This window comes from Gopherus evgoodei, chromosome 23 (assembly GCF_007399415.2).
Source record: "Gopherus evgoodei ecotype Sinaloan lineage chromosome 23, rGopEvg1_v1.p, whole genome shotgun sequence".
Lineage (NCBI taxonomy): Eukaryota > Metazoa > Chordata > Testudines > Testudinidae > Gopherus > Gopherus evgoodei.
The window spans coordinates 14606919-14622500 of NC_044344.1; the positions used below are offsets into that span (position 1 = coordinate 14606919).

The 15582-nt window shown below is 62.3% G+C and overlaps 1 protein-coding gene across 3 annotated transcripts in view; it reads left to right on the forward strand.

The window, feature by feature from the left end:
- Positions 1-15582, forward strand: part of ITGA2B (integrin subunit alpha 2b) — a 51307-nt gene that overhangs the window by 21796 nt on the left and 13929 nt on the right. For 2 of the 3 annotated variants that reach the window (XM_030541013.1, XM_030541014.1), the window contains 15 exons: positions 384-557; positions 1094-1139; positions 1667-1765; positions 1903-1958; positions 3858-4009; positions 4839-4964; positions 7272-7339; positions 7652-7799; positions 8278-8370; positions 8625-8704; positions 9195-9275; positions 9596-9701; positions 11390-11542; positions 12517-12645; positions 14226-14339. In XM_030541013.1, coding sequence (XP_030396873.1) covers positions 384-557; positions 1094-1139; positions 1667-1765; positions 1903-1958; positions 3858-4009; positions 4839-4964; positions 7272-7339; positions 7652-7799; positions 8278-8370; positions 8625-8704; positions 9195-9275; positions 9596-9701; positions 11390-11542; positions 12517-12645; positions 14226-14339 — 1625 coding nt within the window. The remainder of the gene's footprint in view (positions 1-383; positions 558-1093; positions 1140-1666; positions 1766-1902; positions 1959-3857; positions 4010-4838; positions 4965-7271; positions 7340-7651; positions 7800-8277; positions 8371-8624; positions 8705-9194; positions 9276-9595; positions 9702-11389; positions 11543-12516; positions 12646-14225; positions 14340-15582) is intronic. The other variant, XM_030541015.1, reaches the window with a different exon arrangement.

The window sequence follows — 15582 nt, forward strand, 5'->3', positions numbered from 1 at the left end:
GGTGGAAGAGCTGAGTCCTGCTATAGCTGGGGAAACTGAGGCAAAGTGGCAAGTCACTCATAGCCGCACACAGTAGTAGAGCCAGAAACAGTCCTGACTCTCAGCCCCCCCCCCCCTCAACTCTAACCACTAGTCCCAACTCCTCTTCCAAAGCCGGGGATAGAATCCTGGCTCCCAGCCCCCACTCCGCCCCCTAGACACGACACTCCGAGCCCTGGGTCCCCTTCTAGTCAGTGTGTAACATCTGGGGCCCGTCACTGCCTCAGTGGCTGGGATCCTGCCCCCGGGGATGAGGAGTGACTGGTGCCTGAGGCAGCTGTGCTCGGGGCTCAGCTGCTCTGGCCAGGGCCCGGCTCGTGGGCCCTGCTGTCCTGTCCCCTCAGACGTGGCAGTGGGGGCTCCGTTCGCCAGGAGCGGCTGTGTGCTCATCTTCAGGGGGTGCAGCGAGGGGCTCCGCACACCGGCCTCGCAGGTCCTGGAAAGCCCCTTCCCTGACCATGCCGCCTTCGGCTTCTCCGTGCGCGGCGCTACCGACATCGACGCCAACGGGTACCCGGGTACGGCCACTCTCCCAGCCCCCCCAGCCCTGGCCAGTGTCACCCCCGGTGCACCAGGGTCACAAGCCTGGAGCTGGGCAGGGCCTGTGGCCCGGACCCTTTGGGGAGGGAGATGTGTGTGAGGAAGAGGGCTCAGCCTCCACTCCCCCCAGAACCCCATTCCTGTGCTGGCCTCTGCTCCCCTTCCCCCTCCCATGCTTGGTGCTGACCCCTGGGCTCCCCCCTCCCATGGCTGGCACTGCCCCCTGGACTCCCCTCCCATGCCTGGTGCTGCCCACTGGGCTCCCGTCCCGTGTCGGCCACTGCCTGCTCCTCCTGGGTCACCCCGTGTTGGGTGCTGTCCCCTGAGAAATGCTGAACACCGCTTCCTAGCAGGGTGCGGCTCTCTGGGCCCTGTAGGCAGGTGCCCCCCTGGCTGGCTGGAGCCCTGGACTCCCCACCCCGGCTCCTGCTGGCAGCTTTGCCACACAGCTGAGCTAGCAGGATCCTGTGTCTGCCCCGTGAAGTCCGCTGTGACCCTTGGCTTGTGTCCCCAGATGTGCTGGTTGGGGCGTTCGGCGCCAGCAAGGTGGCCGTGTACAGGTGAGTGCCTGGGGCTGGCTGGGCAGGGGGTGGATGAGTACCCAGGGGCCCTGTGCACACGAGCTGCACCCAGAGCCAGCAGAACTGAAGTCAGTAGGGGCTGCTGCCCCCAGGATCAGGGCCTGGAGCCCTGGTTGGGTCTGGGAGGGGTCAGTAGCGTGGTGCCCAGCACAGACCCTGCCCTGGCACCAAGCAGCAGCACCCCATTGCATAACACCTCCCCCAGTGCCTGGGTTCCCAGCTGTGGGGGAGGCGGCTGGTACAGACCCAGCCCCTCCTCCCTGCCAGCCGCTCTTGCCCTGGGGATAACAGCCTGCTGCTGCTGCCGGCCCACAGAGCTTCTCCGGCTGGTCAGACTTCTGGCCCTGGGGTGGTTGCTCCTCGCGGCTGGGCTGGGCCCAGCTCTGATCCCAGGCGTCCCTCTTGCTTGCCCCAGGGATGGCGTTGCCCCCTCCCTGCCTGCCAGCCCTGATATTACAGAGCCAGTGCCACTCCCCTGGGTTTAACTGGGGTGATGGTGCCCACAGGGCCCAGCCTGTGGTGGTGGCCAGTAGCCAGCTGTTAGTGCCAGATGTGCTGAACCCTGAGGAGAAGACCTGCACTGTCGACAGGACCCCTGTCAGCTGGTGAGCAAAGGGGACAGGGGGGTGTTCTGGGTGGGTGCAGGGCTGGAGGGGGGCGTCTAGGGGACCAGGAGCTGCTGGCTCCTTCCCCTCACAAATGCCAGGCAAAGCCCTCACCAGCCTGTGTCGTCCCCCCGCAGCTTCCCCATCCAGCTGTGCACGGGCATCAAGGGAAAGAGCCTCCCGGAGAGAATAAGTGAGTGCCAGTGTGAGGGCCAGTGTGGCCAGGAGCCAGGGAGCGATGGGACTGGGGCTGTGAGGGCAGGGAGGCCAGGGGCCAGGGAGTGGCATGGCCAGAAACCAGGGGGGAGGCGGGGCTAGGGCCAGGGGGGGGGGAAGCGTGGCCAGGAGTGAGGTGGCGGCAGGGCTGGGAGGCAGGGGGTGGCATAGCCAGGAGAGCAGTGGGGCTGGGGGTCAGTGTGACCAGGAGCCATGGGGTGGCGGGGCTGGAGGCTGGGGGAGAGCATGGCCAGGAGCCAGGGGGCAGCGTGGCTGCGGGCCAGGGGCAGCATGGCCTTGAGCCAGGGGAGTGGTGGGGATGGAGGCCAGGGGCAGCATGGCCAGGAGCCAGGGGGTGGTGGGGATGGAGGCCAGGGGCAGCATGGCCAGGAGCCAGGGGGGTGGTGGGGATGGAGGCTGGGGGCGGTATAGCCAGGAGCCAGGGGAGTGGTGGGGATGGAGGCCAGGGGCAGCATGGCCAGGAGCCAGGGGGGTGGTGGGGATGGAGGCCAGGGTGGGGATGGAGGCCGGGGGCGGTATAGCCAGGGGGCCATTGTGACGGGTTCGGTCACAGAGATCCCCTTGGGACTGTCACCTGACGTGCTGAAATTACCAGAGCCCGTTTTCCCTGCCAGCCTGGGCCTCCAGTGCCTTGTCTCATTGAGCCAGACATGCCAGCGTGCTGCAAGCCAGACCCAGGGTCTGATCCACGCCCCCAAAGCTGCAGCCTGTAACCAACAACTGCTCTGCAGTTACTTGTCTCCAGCACCCAGACACCCAGTTCCCTGAATAAATCCATTGTACTCTGTACAGGGTAAACTCATCAATTGTCCCCCCTCTAACACTGAGCAAGAGAGATGCCCAGCTGTTTGCTCCCCAAGTATGAATCACTTACTCTGGGTTTATTAATAAGCAAATGTAATTTTATTAAATACAGACAGGAGGATTTAAGTGGTTCCAAGTAATAACAGACAGAACAAAGTAAGTCACCAAGCAAAATAAAACCAAACACCCAAGTCTCAGCCTAATACATTAAGAAACTGAGTACAGGTAAATCTCCCCCTCAGAGATGTGCCAATGAGCTTCTTTCACAGACAAGACTCCTCCTTGGTCTGGGCCCGATCCTTTCCCCTGGGACAGTCCTTGTTAGTTCCAGCTCAGGTGGTAACTAGGGGTTTTCTCATGACTGGCAGCCTCCTTGTTCTGTTCGACCCCCTTTTATAGCTTTGGCACAAGGCAGGAATCTTTGGCCTCCCTGGGTCCCCCCGCCTCCCAATGAAAAAGTACCAGATTTAAGATGGATTTTATTATCCAGTGACATGGTCACATGTCCTGTGAGCCCCCGAGTCTCCGTTCCCCCTGGGCTGGCCCACGGGAAGATGTGAAGGTAACGAAACCATTTACAGCCAGTTGTCCGAGTCAATGGGAGCCATCGAGATTCCAAACCACCATCAACGACCTCACTTTGCATAGTTACACTACAGCCTCAGAGTAACATTCTTGTATCTGAAGCTAGAAATATGAAGTGATCCATTCACAGAAATGGGCTGAGCACGCTCAGGAGGTTATAACCTTTGTCATGAGGCCGTACAAGGGGCCCTTTGCATGAAGCATATTTCCATAAACCGTGGAGTGCAGCGTCACTGCAGTATAGCCAGGAGGGCGGCAGGGCTGGGGTCCGAGGGGCAGCATGTGCACCGGGGATGGTGGCATGGGAGCTGGGGCCATGGGTTGGCATGGGCATCGCCAGGGGGCCAGAGCCAGGGGCGGTGGCGTGGGTGCCAGGGATGTGATCTAGAGGGCAGCATGGGGACTGGCAGTTTGGTGATGAGGGGCACTGCGGCTTCCCCTCCCCAGCTGACCCTCTGCTCCCCAGGGCTGGCCGCCGACCTGCAGCTGGACCGGCTGAAGCCCAAGTCGGGGCGAAGGGTCTGGGAGCTGCAGACGCACCAGGCAGGCTGGAGCCTGGAGCTGCAGCTATCAAGGGAGGTGCCACAATATTGCCAGAATGTCACAGCCTACCTGCGGGTATGGGGGGCTCAGGGCAGGGGCTGCTCCATAGTCAGGTCCCTGCGGGCACCCCAGGGTGGCTCCTGGCCAAGCCACCTCTCAGGGCCGCACCCCAGTGCTCACACAACCCCCCTTTAGGTGTCAGCCCCTGGTCCCGCTCGGCCTTGGCCACTGAGCCCCTGGGCCCATCCTCCTGCAGCCCTGAGTTGTGCCTGCGGGTCTGGCTGAGCCGGGCTTCTGGCAGCGACGTGGCCAGCGCGCCCCAGCTGGGGGTTACAGGCCCATCAGGCTGATTGGTCGCCTAGGCCCCGCCTGGGACACCCCAGGGCCAAGCACAGAGCCGGGGTTAAAGCCTTGGCTGGGTGGGTTGTCCCAGAGCATGGCACCAGCAGTGACCACTTGGTGGGCTCCAGCTGTCACCTGCACACCTGGCCCCTTCAGCTCCAGCCCCAGCCTGGGCTCTGCCCCACGGCCACAGGCACTGGCGCTCTGACCCCCGTGCAGATCCGGGTCAGTTTCAACCAGCTCCTTAGCGACTCTTTGCTCCAGCTGGGTGGGGTGACACCCCCTACGTCTGTCTGCTCTGACAGCATCATACACCTGCTCCCCCCAGGCACTCCAAGCCTACAGGTGAAACCGAGGCACATGGGGGGACAGAAATATTACCAAAAATTCCCCTTTGGTCACGTCTCTGTCCCATGGGGTCAGGGGGCCAGGGCTCAGGCTGGGCCAGGTCAGCCACCCTTGGTCCTAGCAGGAAGGGTTCACAGTGTGCCTGGGTTGAGACCTGCAGGGGGTGGGGGGCACCCAGCCCTGCCTCATCAATCTCCTCTGCCCTCCACCCCAGGACGAGGCTGATTTTAAGGACAAGCTGAGCCCCATCGTTGTGAGCCTAGCGCTGACCCTGGCAGCTGGGCCAGGCACCGAGGAGCTGGGACCGGTGCTCTATGGACAGACGGTGGTTCAGGAGCAGGTGTGCCAGACCAATGCCCCCTCAACCCCGACCCGCAGCCCCTGACTATCCCAGCCCTCGGCTCCCCCCATGATCCCGAGCCGCAGCCCCTGACTATCCCAGCCCTCGGCTCCCCCCAATGATCCCAACCCGCAACCCCTGACTATCCCAGCCGTTGGCTCCCCCCATGATCCCGACCCGCAGCCCCTGACTATCCCAGCCCTCAGCTCCCCCCATGATCCCGACCCGCAACCCCTGACTATCCCAGCCCTCGGCTTCCCCCTCAACCCCGACCCGCAGCCCCTGACTATCCCAGCCCTCGGCTCCCCCCATGATCCCGACCCGCAGCCCCTGACTATCCCAGCCCTCGGCTCCCCCCATGATCCCGACCTGCAGCCCCTGACTATCCCAGCCCTCGGCTCCCCCCTCAACCCCGAGCCGCAGCCCCTGACTATCCCAGCCCTCGGCTCCCCCCATGATCCCGACCCGCAGCCCCTGACTATCCCAGCCCTTGGCTCCCCCCAATGATCCCAACCCGCAACCCCTGACTATCCCAGCCGTTGGCTCCCCCCATGATCCCGACCCGCAGCCCCTGACTATCCCAGCCCTCGGCTCCCCCCATGATCCCGAGCCGCAGCCCCTGACTATCCCAGCCCTCGGCTTCCCCCTCAACCCCGACCCGCAGCCCCTGACTATCCCAGCCCTCGGCTCCCCCCATGATCCCGACCCACAGCCCCTGACTATCCCAGCCCTCGGCTCCCCCCTCAACCCCGAGCCGCAGCCCCTGACTATCCCAGCCCTCGGCTCCCCCCATGACCCCGACCCGCAGCCCCTGACTATCCCAGCCCTCGGCTCCCCCCATGATCCCGACCCGCAGCCCCTGACTATCCCAGCCCTCGGCTCCCCCCATGATCCCGACCCGCAGCCCCTGACTATCCCAGCCCTCGGCTCCCCCCTCAACCCCGAGCCGCAACCCCTGACTATCCCAGCCCTCGGCTCCCCCCATGATCCCGACCCGCAGCCCCTGACTATCCCAGCCCTCGGCTCCCCCCTCAACCCCGACCCGCAGCCCCTGACTATCCCAGCCCTCGGCTTCCCCTTCAACCCCGACCCGCAGCCCCTGACTATCCCAGCCCTCGGCTCCCCCCATGATCCCGACCCGCAGCCCCTGACTATCCCAGCCCTCGGCTCCCCCCTCAACCCCGAGCCGCAGCCCCTGACTATCCCAGCCCTCGGCTCCCCCCATGATCCCGACCCACAGCCCCTGACTATCCCAGCCCTTGGCTCCCCCCTCAACCCCGAGCCGCAGCCCCTGACTATCCCAGCCCTCGGCTCCCCCCATGACCCCGACCCGCAGCCCCTGACTATCCCAGCCCTCGGCTCCCCCCATGATCCCGACCCGCAGCCCCTGACTATCCCAGCCCTCGGCTCCCCCCATGATCCCGACCCGCAGCCCCTGACTATCCCAGCCCTCAGCTCCCCCTCAACCCCACCCGCAGCCCCTGACTATCCCAGCCCTCGGCTTCCCCCTCAACCCCGACCCGCAGCCCCTGACTATCCCAGCCCTTGGCTCCCCCCATGATCCCGACCCGCAGCCTCTAACTATCCCAGCCCTCGGCACCCCCCTCAACCCCGACCCGCAGCCCCTGACTATCCCAGCCCTCGGCTTCCCCCTCAACCCCGACCCGCAGCCCCTGACTATCCCAGCCCTTGGCTCCCCCCAGGATCCCGACCTGCAGCCCCTGACTATCCCAGCCCTCGGCTCCCCCCATGATCCTGACCCGCAGCCCCTGACTATCCCAGCCCTTGGCTCCCCCCATGATCCCGACCCGCAGCCCCTGACTATCCCAGCCCTCGGCTCCCCCCTCAACCCCGAGCCGTAGCCCCTGACTATCCCAGCCCTCGGCTCCCCCCATGATCCCAACCCGCAGCCCCTGCTGTCCCCGCCTGGGACTCTCGCCACAGCTCTGCTGGTGCCCCTCAACCTTTACCCGCAGCCCCCATATATCCCAGCCCTGGGCTTCCCCTGCCCCACAGATCTGCCAGTGCCCCTCAATCCCAGCCTGCAGCTTCTGCCAGCCCAGTCGTGGGCTCTCCCCCCACCCCGCAGCTCTGCCAGTGCCCCATAACCATGACCCACAGGCCCCTGCTATTCCAGTCCTAGACTTTCCCCCAGCTCTGCTGGTGCCCCTCAGTCCTGCCCTGGCCTCAGCCTTTCCTCTTCCCGCTGGGCTCTCTGGGGCAGAGCGGTGCCAGGGCTGGTCCCCGTGGCGTCACTGGCTGTGAGGCTGAAGAACTGCTCTTGCTTTGTGTTCTGCTTGCCCCCAGACAAGAATCGTGCTGGACTGCGGTGAGGACAATGTCTGCGTCCCAGAGCTGCGGCTTGCCGCCCACACGTAAGCACCAGCTGAGCTGAAGCCAGGTCCATCCTCAGGCTGCTGGGCTAGGGGTCAGGAAGGAATTTCCTTCCCTGCCGTGCTGCAGCATTTAGTGCATGGGGGATTCGGCTGGTGGTGGCAAGACACAGGACTGATGGACCGAGCTGACCTGCTGATCCCTAGGGCTTGCAAGGGCTTGTTCCCCATTGGCTGTGGTCCACTTTCAGTCAGCTTCCACTGGCCGACACACAGTGTAGGTGGCTCCTATTGGCCAAGCCCTGGATTCCTCTGGTCAGGCCAGGGCTCAGGCTCCTTCCTTCCATCTCTCAGGCCTGTGGCCCAGCTGTTCATTGGGGCTGAGAACGTGGTTCATATCCTGGCTGACGCCACCAACGCGGGTGAAGGCGCCTTCGAGGCCGAGCTGCGTCTGCAGCTGCCACGCGACGCCCACTATCAGAAAGCCACCAGCAACGTCCAGGTACGGGTGGGCTCCCAGAGGGCACTGCGGTGCTGGCACCTTTCCCCCACTGCAGGGAATCACTGGGTAAAGGGGTCCCCTCCCCCAGCAGGTGGAAGAGGACCACCCCAGAGCTCTCCAAGGGGTGCCAGGTGACACCCTGCTGCAGTTGCAGTCACAGTCCCTCTGTGGTCTCCATGGCTCTGACATTGCATCGTCTGCCCTGCGCTGTCAACGGGGTTTGAACTCTGGACCTACAGCCTTGCCCTCTGCCACGGGGTCACTCCCTTAGCTGGCTGCAGTGGGAGGTTGTTATCCTGCAGTGAATGCTGCACTCACTTTGGTTCAGAGCGGGTCTGGGATGGGGAGCTCCCATGCGGGTGTGTCTGGGCCCCATCCAGCCCCCACCTCCCCCCTCGGTGAAAGTCCTCAGCCTCCTGCTCCCAGCCACTCCCTGCTGCCCCCGTGGTAACCCCCTGCCTCTGTACCCTGGCCGTAGGGGCTGGAGAAGCTGATCTGTAACCTCAAGAAGGAGAACGAGACACGTGTGGTGATCTGCGAGCTGGGGAACCCCATGAAGAGTGGGACCAAGGTAGGGGCCTTTCCTCCCCGCCATGCACCACCCATCACTGGTGCCTCTGAGCTGCCCTTCCCGTGGGTTATAGGCCCCTGCAGGACACGCCCACGCTCGCCAGCTCCTGGGCGCTTCTCACTGTCCGTTGGTGATGGAGGTACCCCAGCATGGTGGTGCCCGGGGCTGGGATGGGGTTTTGCCTATGCCCCCCGGCTGAGGAGCCCTGCCCATGCCCTCTGGCCGGGCAGACACCAGCTCCCCTCTCCCTGCAGATCGCTGTGGATGTGGCGCTGAGCATCAGTAACCTGGAGGACGCCGGCGACACCATCGAGTTCCAGCTGCAGCTGTGGAGGTGATGGAGATGCCCCCTCCCCACCATAGCAGCCTCAAGTGCCTGGCTTCCTGAGCCACCCACGGGCCCTGCTGGCCGGCCTGCGATGCTCCTTTCACCCCACCCATCAGTCACTCTGGGGTAGAGCCCAGGCCCCCAGCTCCTGCCCCACTGCCGGCCTGCCCCAGCCCAGAGCAGTGGGGAAGGCCCAGGGCGCGGCTGGCCCTGTCTTTGGATCTCAAAGCACTTTGGGAATGTTACCAAATTAGCCTTTCTGGGAACTGGCAGCCCCAGGTTGCACAGAAGTGGAAGCAGGAATGGGACCCAGGAGTCCTGGGGCCCAGTTCCCTGCTCTAGCCACTAGCCTGTGTTCCCTCCCAGGCCAGGAATAGGATCCAGGAGTCCCCATCTCCTGCTGTAGCCCCTCATTCCAGTTGCCTCTGCCCGGCTCTGTCCCAGCAGGGCCCCGCCGGGCGCTGCGGCTGACCTGGCTTTTCCCCTTTGGCTGCAGCAAGAATAGCCACAGCCCCCACAGCAACACGGAGCGGGTGCAGATCCCCATCAAGGCCGCCGCACTGCTGGACCTGCGAGGGTGAGGGGGCCGTGGGCATGGGGGATGGGCAGAGTAGGCCTGGTGCCCTTGGGGGGGTTCCCTGGCACGGCTGGGATCCAGAGCGGGGTGGGGTCAGGCAGTGGCCGTGGCTGAGATTGCCTGGGCTGGTACTGGCTCAGTCACACCGCTCAATGCCACCTAGCGCCCTCCAACTGCACCTCTGGCAGGGCTGAGATTAGCACCATGTGGCCTCCCTCTGTGCTCTGCGAGCCCTGCAGAGCCTGGGGCCAGCCGGACCCCACAGCTGATCCTGCACTCGAAAGTGGGAGCTCTCAGCCTGCTCGCCTTGGCTCCCACAGGAATTCGCTGCCAGCCACCGTGGTGCTGCCAGTGGCAGGCTGGGAACTGGTGGAGGGCAGCCGCCGGCTGGAGGACCACGGGCCTAAGGTGGAGCATGTCTATCAGGTACAGCCCCACAGTGCACGGGGCCACAGGGCGGGCTTGGCCTCCTTCCCTCACCCAGAGCCGGGCAATGGGCCCCCTAGTCCTGCCCCTCCTGCCAGATGTTTCACAGTAAAGCCCCCCGCCATGACTCGGGGTGAATTCTGTCCCTCCCCAGCTGGTGCCTGGTGTCGCTTGGGAGCACCGTGGGGTGGAGGGCCCTGCGCCGGGCTCCTCTGGCTGGGAGGCTCTCCAAGCACCTGTCCTGGGGGGAATGCATGGGCCGGGGGGCGGTGGGGCTGAGCTGCAGTTGGCACAGGGAGCCTGGGGGCTGCACCAGGCAGCGAGCACTGGGGAGGCACATGCATGGCCCGGGTGAGCTGACGGCAAGGCTGGGCCTGTGCAGGGTGGCCCTGGCACCCCTGTGCCCCACCGCGCCAGCTCAGAATGGGGCTGATCAACCAGGGGTCAGCACAGCTCCCAGAGACCACATGTCAGCCTTCTGCACACACCCCCCATACACACATGCGCTGGTACACTCCCACCTGGGCACCCCCTGCACACGTGCTTGTACGCTCCCAGCTGGGCACCCCCCCACACACACACGTGCTGGTACGCTCCCACCTGGGCACCCCCCCACACACACACGCTGGTACACTCCCACCTGGGCACCCTCTGCACACGTGCTGGTACAGTCACCGACACACACAGGTACACATCCACACACACATGTAACCCCATGCCCACCAACTCTACACTGACACATGTGGATCCCCACACATGTGCACTGGTATACACACACCCCTGTGGATGCTGGTACACTTCCCCTCCCTGCATGCACACATGCTGGTACATCTACACATGCTAGTGAACCCACACATTCACCGGTACACCCACACCCAGACATGCTGGCACACAAACACGTGTCCACCCACACATGTGCATGCACCCGCACTGGTATGTACACACGCAGGTACACCTCACCACACGCACTCTGTTCCATACTGCCCTCACACGCTCCATTTGGCACTGCCAGTGCTGGGGAGCTGGCCCAGGTGCGCCCCCTCTCCCTGGCTGCCTTGTTGCAAGCCGCCCTCCTCCCATCACCTGTATGTCCAGTCCCATCACCCCACCCCAGCACTTTATTTCCAGTGTCATGTCCCAGCCCCATCAGGCTTTTCCCAAGCGTCAGCGTCCTCCTAGGCTCAGGTGAGGGGGGGAGGGAGGAGTCACCTCGCTGGGACTCTGGGCTTTTCCTCCTCCCGGTTAACAGCCCCCAGCTGATAAGCTGGTTCCCCTTGCTAACAAGTTAATGACCCCACCCTGCACCATTCTCTTATTAGGTATCTATGTCCTATTGCCTCGATAGAAATCCATGGGACGCCCACACCTGGAACACGGCATGCAGATGTGGTCGCCCCATCTTGAAAAAAATACTGAAATTGGACACGGTTCAGAAGAGGGCAACGGAAACGATTAGGGGTCTGGGACAGCGTCTGTATGAGGCGCGATTACATGCAGCCCCCCCAAGTGGGAGCCTGAGACTCGCTGCCAGGGCTGGTTTACAGTGTAGACGTCCCCACCATAGTTAGGGACCGAGCTGTTAGAGAACCAGGAGGCAACCCCGCAACTCCTGTCTCCTCACTTCCTCCCGCTGCCTCCCTCTGGCGCGGCACCCCCCCCCCCAGCATTACTCTCCTCTCCTCTCCAAGCTGCACAACCAGGGCCCTGGCACCGTGAGCCAAGCGGAGCTGCGAGTGGAGTTCCCGAACCAGTTCCAGGGCGACTTCTTGCTGTACATGATGGAGTTTAGCACGGAGGGGAGGATCAACTGCTCCAGCTCCACGGGGCTCAACCCTCTGGGGGTAGGAGCGGGGATCTGCGGCACCGGCAGGGGGGTGGGGCAGCTGCTACCAGGCCGTGAGCCCCTGGCTCTGCCAGCTCCAGCCCTAGCAGAAAGGCCCCTCATCACCATCCCAGCTCTGCTGCCAGGCACCTGTCCCTCCTTGAGCCAGAGTGGACGGGAGCTGGGGGCAGCGCAGGCTGCATGGGGCCCAAAGGGAGGGGGCGAAGGGTGAGATGGAGCATGTGGTCGAAGTGCCAGGCTCTGATGTGGGATCTTCCCAGGTGCCGGCAGGCAAACCAGCTCCAGTCCTGCTGTCCCAGCCAGCTGCCAGCCTGTGGGGCTGCACTGTCCATGTGCAGTTGTACTGGGAGCAGAGCCGGCCCAGCTCCACCAAGCTGCAGGGTGGGAGCCCTGAGTGGAGCCAGTCGGAGGTTTCCGAGGAAGCAGAGTTTAGTTGGAAAATGCTGATTTGTTGGAGGTTGCATTTCCACAGAAAGTAGGCGGTTTCCCGGTGGGTCAGTTGGGAGTCCAGGCTTGCAAGGTCTGCAGCTTTGGGGAAGCCGTGGGGTCCCCAGCCCTGGGGCAGTCCGCGTGCCAGCTGCTGACAGAAATAGATGGCCATGAGTCTTGTTACTTTCCCTGCTGCTCACCACTGACCAGCAGCTGTGATCCTTTCCCATCAGTTTCAGTCCCGAGCTGCAGGGCCCTGGGAGCAGGGTCTGGCCTGGAAACCCAGGGCTGGTGTTTCCTAAGCGAACTCGTTTGCAATTTCCAGTTTGAAGGAAATTTCCAAATATCAAAGCTCCCCAAGAATGGGTTCCACTGGGCAGCGTCTGGGGGGTCTGCCCAGGCTGCCGGGAGTGCTGGGCTGGTGTGGAGAGGCCGAGGGGGACTGAGAAATCTTGGAGCTGGTTTGGTACGGAGGCTGGTCCATAGGGCCCATCCCTATGGCACTGGGATGTGCAGATGAGGCCGTGTCCCCTCTTGTTGCAGCTGGAGGGCCAGAAACCAACGGCCTCCCCTGGCCACAACATGAGCTACCAGCTGGTCCACAGGCGGGAGCGACGGGAGGCGGATAAGGCCGAGGCAGGCCCAGGCACTCTCAGGGAGCCCACCCTGGTGGTAAGGAGAAGGGGGGGTGTCTGCCGGGAGACCCTGCCCCAGCAGGTGCTGGCCAGGCCCAGCACTGTGCAGAGACAATCTGGGGAGCAGAGAGCCCCTGGTGAGGGGAAGGCAGTGTCCCCAGGGTGTGGCTTCGTGGGCTTTAGCCTCCCTGTTATACACACAGGGTGGCTGCAAAGTGGGGGTGGGGAGCGATCCCCTACTGGGGGGGCTCTAGGTCAGATAGTAGTTTAGGGCCTGCAGCCAGAGCATGGCTGGGAGACCAGGCAGACTCTGTGGGCAGTATGGACTGCGCTGTCAAGGGAGACAGCTCCGTGTTTGCTCCCCGAGCGGCCACACACCCGCTGGGCCGGCATCTTCCATCCCTCCCACCCTGCCCCCCATCTGCTCTGGAGCTGGGTAGTTCTGGTGGGACCCAACTGTGAGTGCCAATTCAGGACAAATTGCTTCAAGCAGGGCACTTACAACCCAAGGCAAACCAAACCAGCCAGCCAGAGAGGACTGTGATTTTACCCCACTGGCTACACACCACAAGTCACACAAGCAATTCCCTTAGACACTCCAGTTTCCCAGTATCACCACCAGTGCCACTCGTTATGGGGACAAATGGTTATGAAAACCAACACCCCAGTGAAAGAAAAAGGTTCTCCCGATCCCAAAGGACCAAGCCCCAGACCCAGGTCAATCTACAAATCAGATCTTACCCACAAATCACGCTGGTGCCAGTCCTTTAGGATCTAAAGTCTAAAGGTTTATTCATAAAAAGAAAAAGATATAGATGAGAGCTAGAATTGGTTAAATGGAATTAATTACGTACAGTGATGGCAAAGATCTTGGTTCAGGCTTGTAGCAGTGATAGAATAAACTGCAGGTTCAAATCAAGTCTCTGGAACATCCCCAGCTGGGATGGGTCATTCAGTCCTTTGTTCAAAGCTTCAGTTTATAGCAAAGTCCCTCCAGAGGTTAGAAGCAGGATTGAAGATGAGATGGCAATGAGGCCTTTTATAGTAAGAACATCTCTTTGTTCTTACTGCGGAAAATTACAGCAAAATGGAGTTTGGAGTCACATGGGCAAGTCACATGTCCATGCATGACTCAGTGCTTTACAGGCGGCAGCCATTGCCCACACGCTATCTTGAAAGTCCCCAGGAAGACTTCTTATGTGGATTGAGTCCCCCAAGGTCTATTGTCAGTTAAGTGTTTCTTGATTGGGCACTTAACTTGCAAATTCCTTTCTCACAAAGTTGACCAAATGCTTTACTAAGGCTACTTCAGAATCAAAACACACTGAGGTACAAGTACAGAGCCAATAGTCATAACTTCAGCTACACAAATGATGCATCCAGACAGCATCATCACAACCAGCAAACCATAACCTTTCCACAGACACCTGACATGACAATACCATATATGGTGCAAATATATAACAGTGGTTGCAACAATAATTTCTACGGTCCCAGATTATGTCAGTTACATCACATGGGGACAAATTAACCCCCACCCCCAGTCTCTGGATCTAAACCCTGCAGGTGCCATAGGGGGCTGGGGGCGCAGGGCTGACTCACTCTGTCTTGTGGCAGAACTGCAGCAGCCAGTCCTGTGTGGCCGTGCTGTGCAAGGTGGAGATGCTGGAGAGGGACCAGCGGGCCATGGTGACTGTCTACTCCGTCCTGTGGATGCAGAGCGTCTGGAAGGTGGGGACGCGGCCGGTCAGAATTTTCCCAGCCACTCACCTGTTTGCTGACTTGACAGGTTTTGTTGACCCTGGTACAGATTTGACCTGGCCAAGGCAAGAGTCCCTTGGAAACCTGCTGGTATTCCCAGGTCCACACCTCTGTGCAGGGAGCCCTCCAGCCCCCGGAGCACTGGCGGGGGCCAGACCTCTCAGGGCTGGCAGGCTCCCTGCTCTGGGGAGCTCTAGGGAAAGCCCAGGAGGCTGGACAGCCCCTGGCTCTGCAGCAGGGAGCCTGGAGCTCTGGAGGAGATTTGGGATTGGAAACCCCTGGGGCTGGTGTTTCCCATATGAAATGTGGGGTTTTCATTTTGGTCAGAAACCCCCAAATCTTCAGCTTCCCTTCAACGCAAAGCCTCCTTCCCCCCCTTTTTTTTTCCAGTTTGGCTCCCAACCCAAAAATTCAATTAGTGCTGAGCTCAGAGCCCTGATGTGAGCAGGGTCCCCTTGCTCACCCAGCCACCCCCCCAGAGGTGTGTTGGGGTTCCCCCTGCCCACCCATCCATCCTCCCCCTAGGGGCAAGTGGGGTCCCCCCCCGCCCACCCATGTGTCCCCTCTGGGTGAATGGGGTCTCCTTGTCCGTTCATCCATTCCCCATCCCCTCCCCAGGTCAAGTGGAGTCCCCCTGCCTGCCCATCTGTCCCCTGCCATGGGGGTGAGTGAGGTCCCCCTGCCCTCCCGCCTGCCCACCCATCCATCCCCCCTAGGGCTGCGCAGGCTGTCTGAGCACAGCAGGGCTGCACTGCACTGCACAGGGCATTAGTGCACATCGACTTTGGCCCTGTGTGTACGGGCTGTGGCGTTCCACTTGAGTGGGTTTGGGCAGCCCTTGAACTGTGCTGGGGTCTCCCCAGATGGAGGAGGTGAGCAGAGTGGGGCTCCAACCCCCGAGTGGTTTGTCCCAGGGAGCGGGTGATCTGGGATCCCTCCCACCCCTTTGGGAAGGGTGCCTGCTGACAACGTGAGCCCCGCCCCGGCAGTGCAGCATCCTGAGCTCTGGTCTCCTGGTCATCACAGGGCCAGATGTGCTGCACACACCTGCTTTGTCAGGTGCCCTAGGGCGGAGGCTGGAGGCTCGGGGTCATCGAGCAGTGACAGGCCGGATTTTCAGGAGCGCTAGCACCCATCATTCCAACTGCAGGCCCCAGGGACCAGAATTGGGTGACTGGCCCAAGCTCACACAGCAAGTCCGTCACTGAGCTGG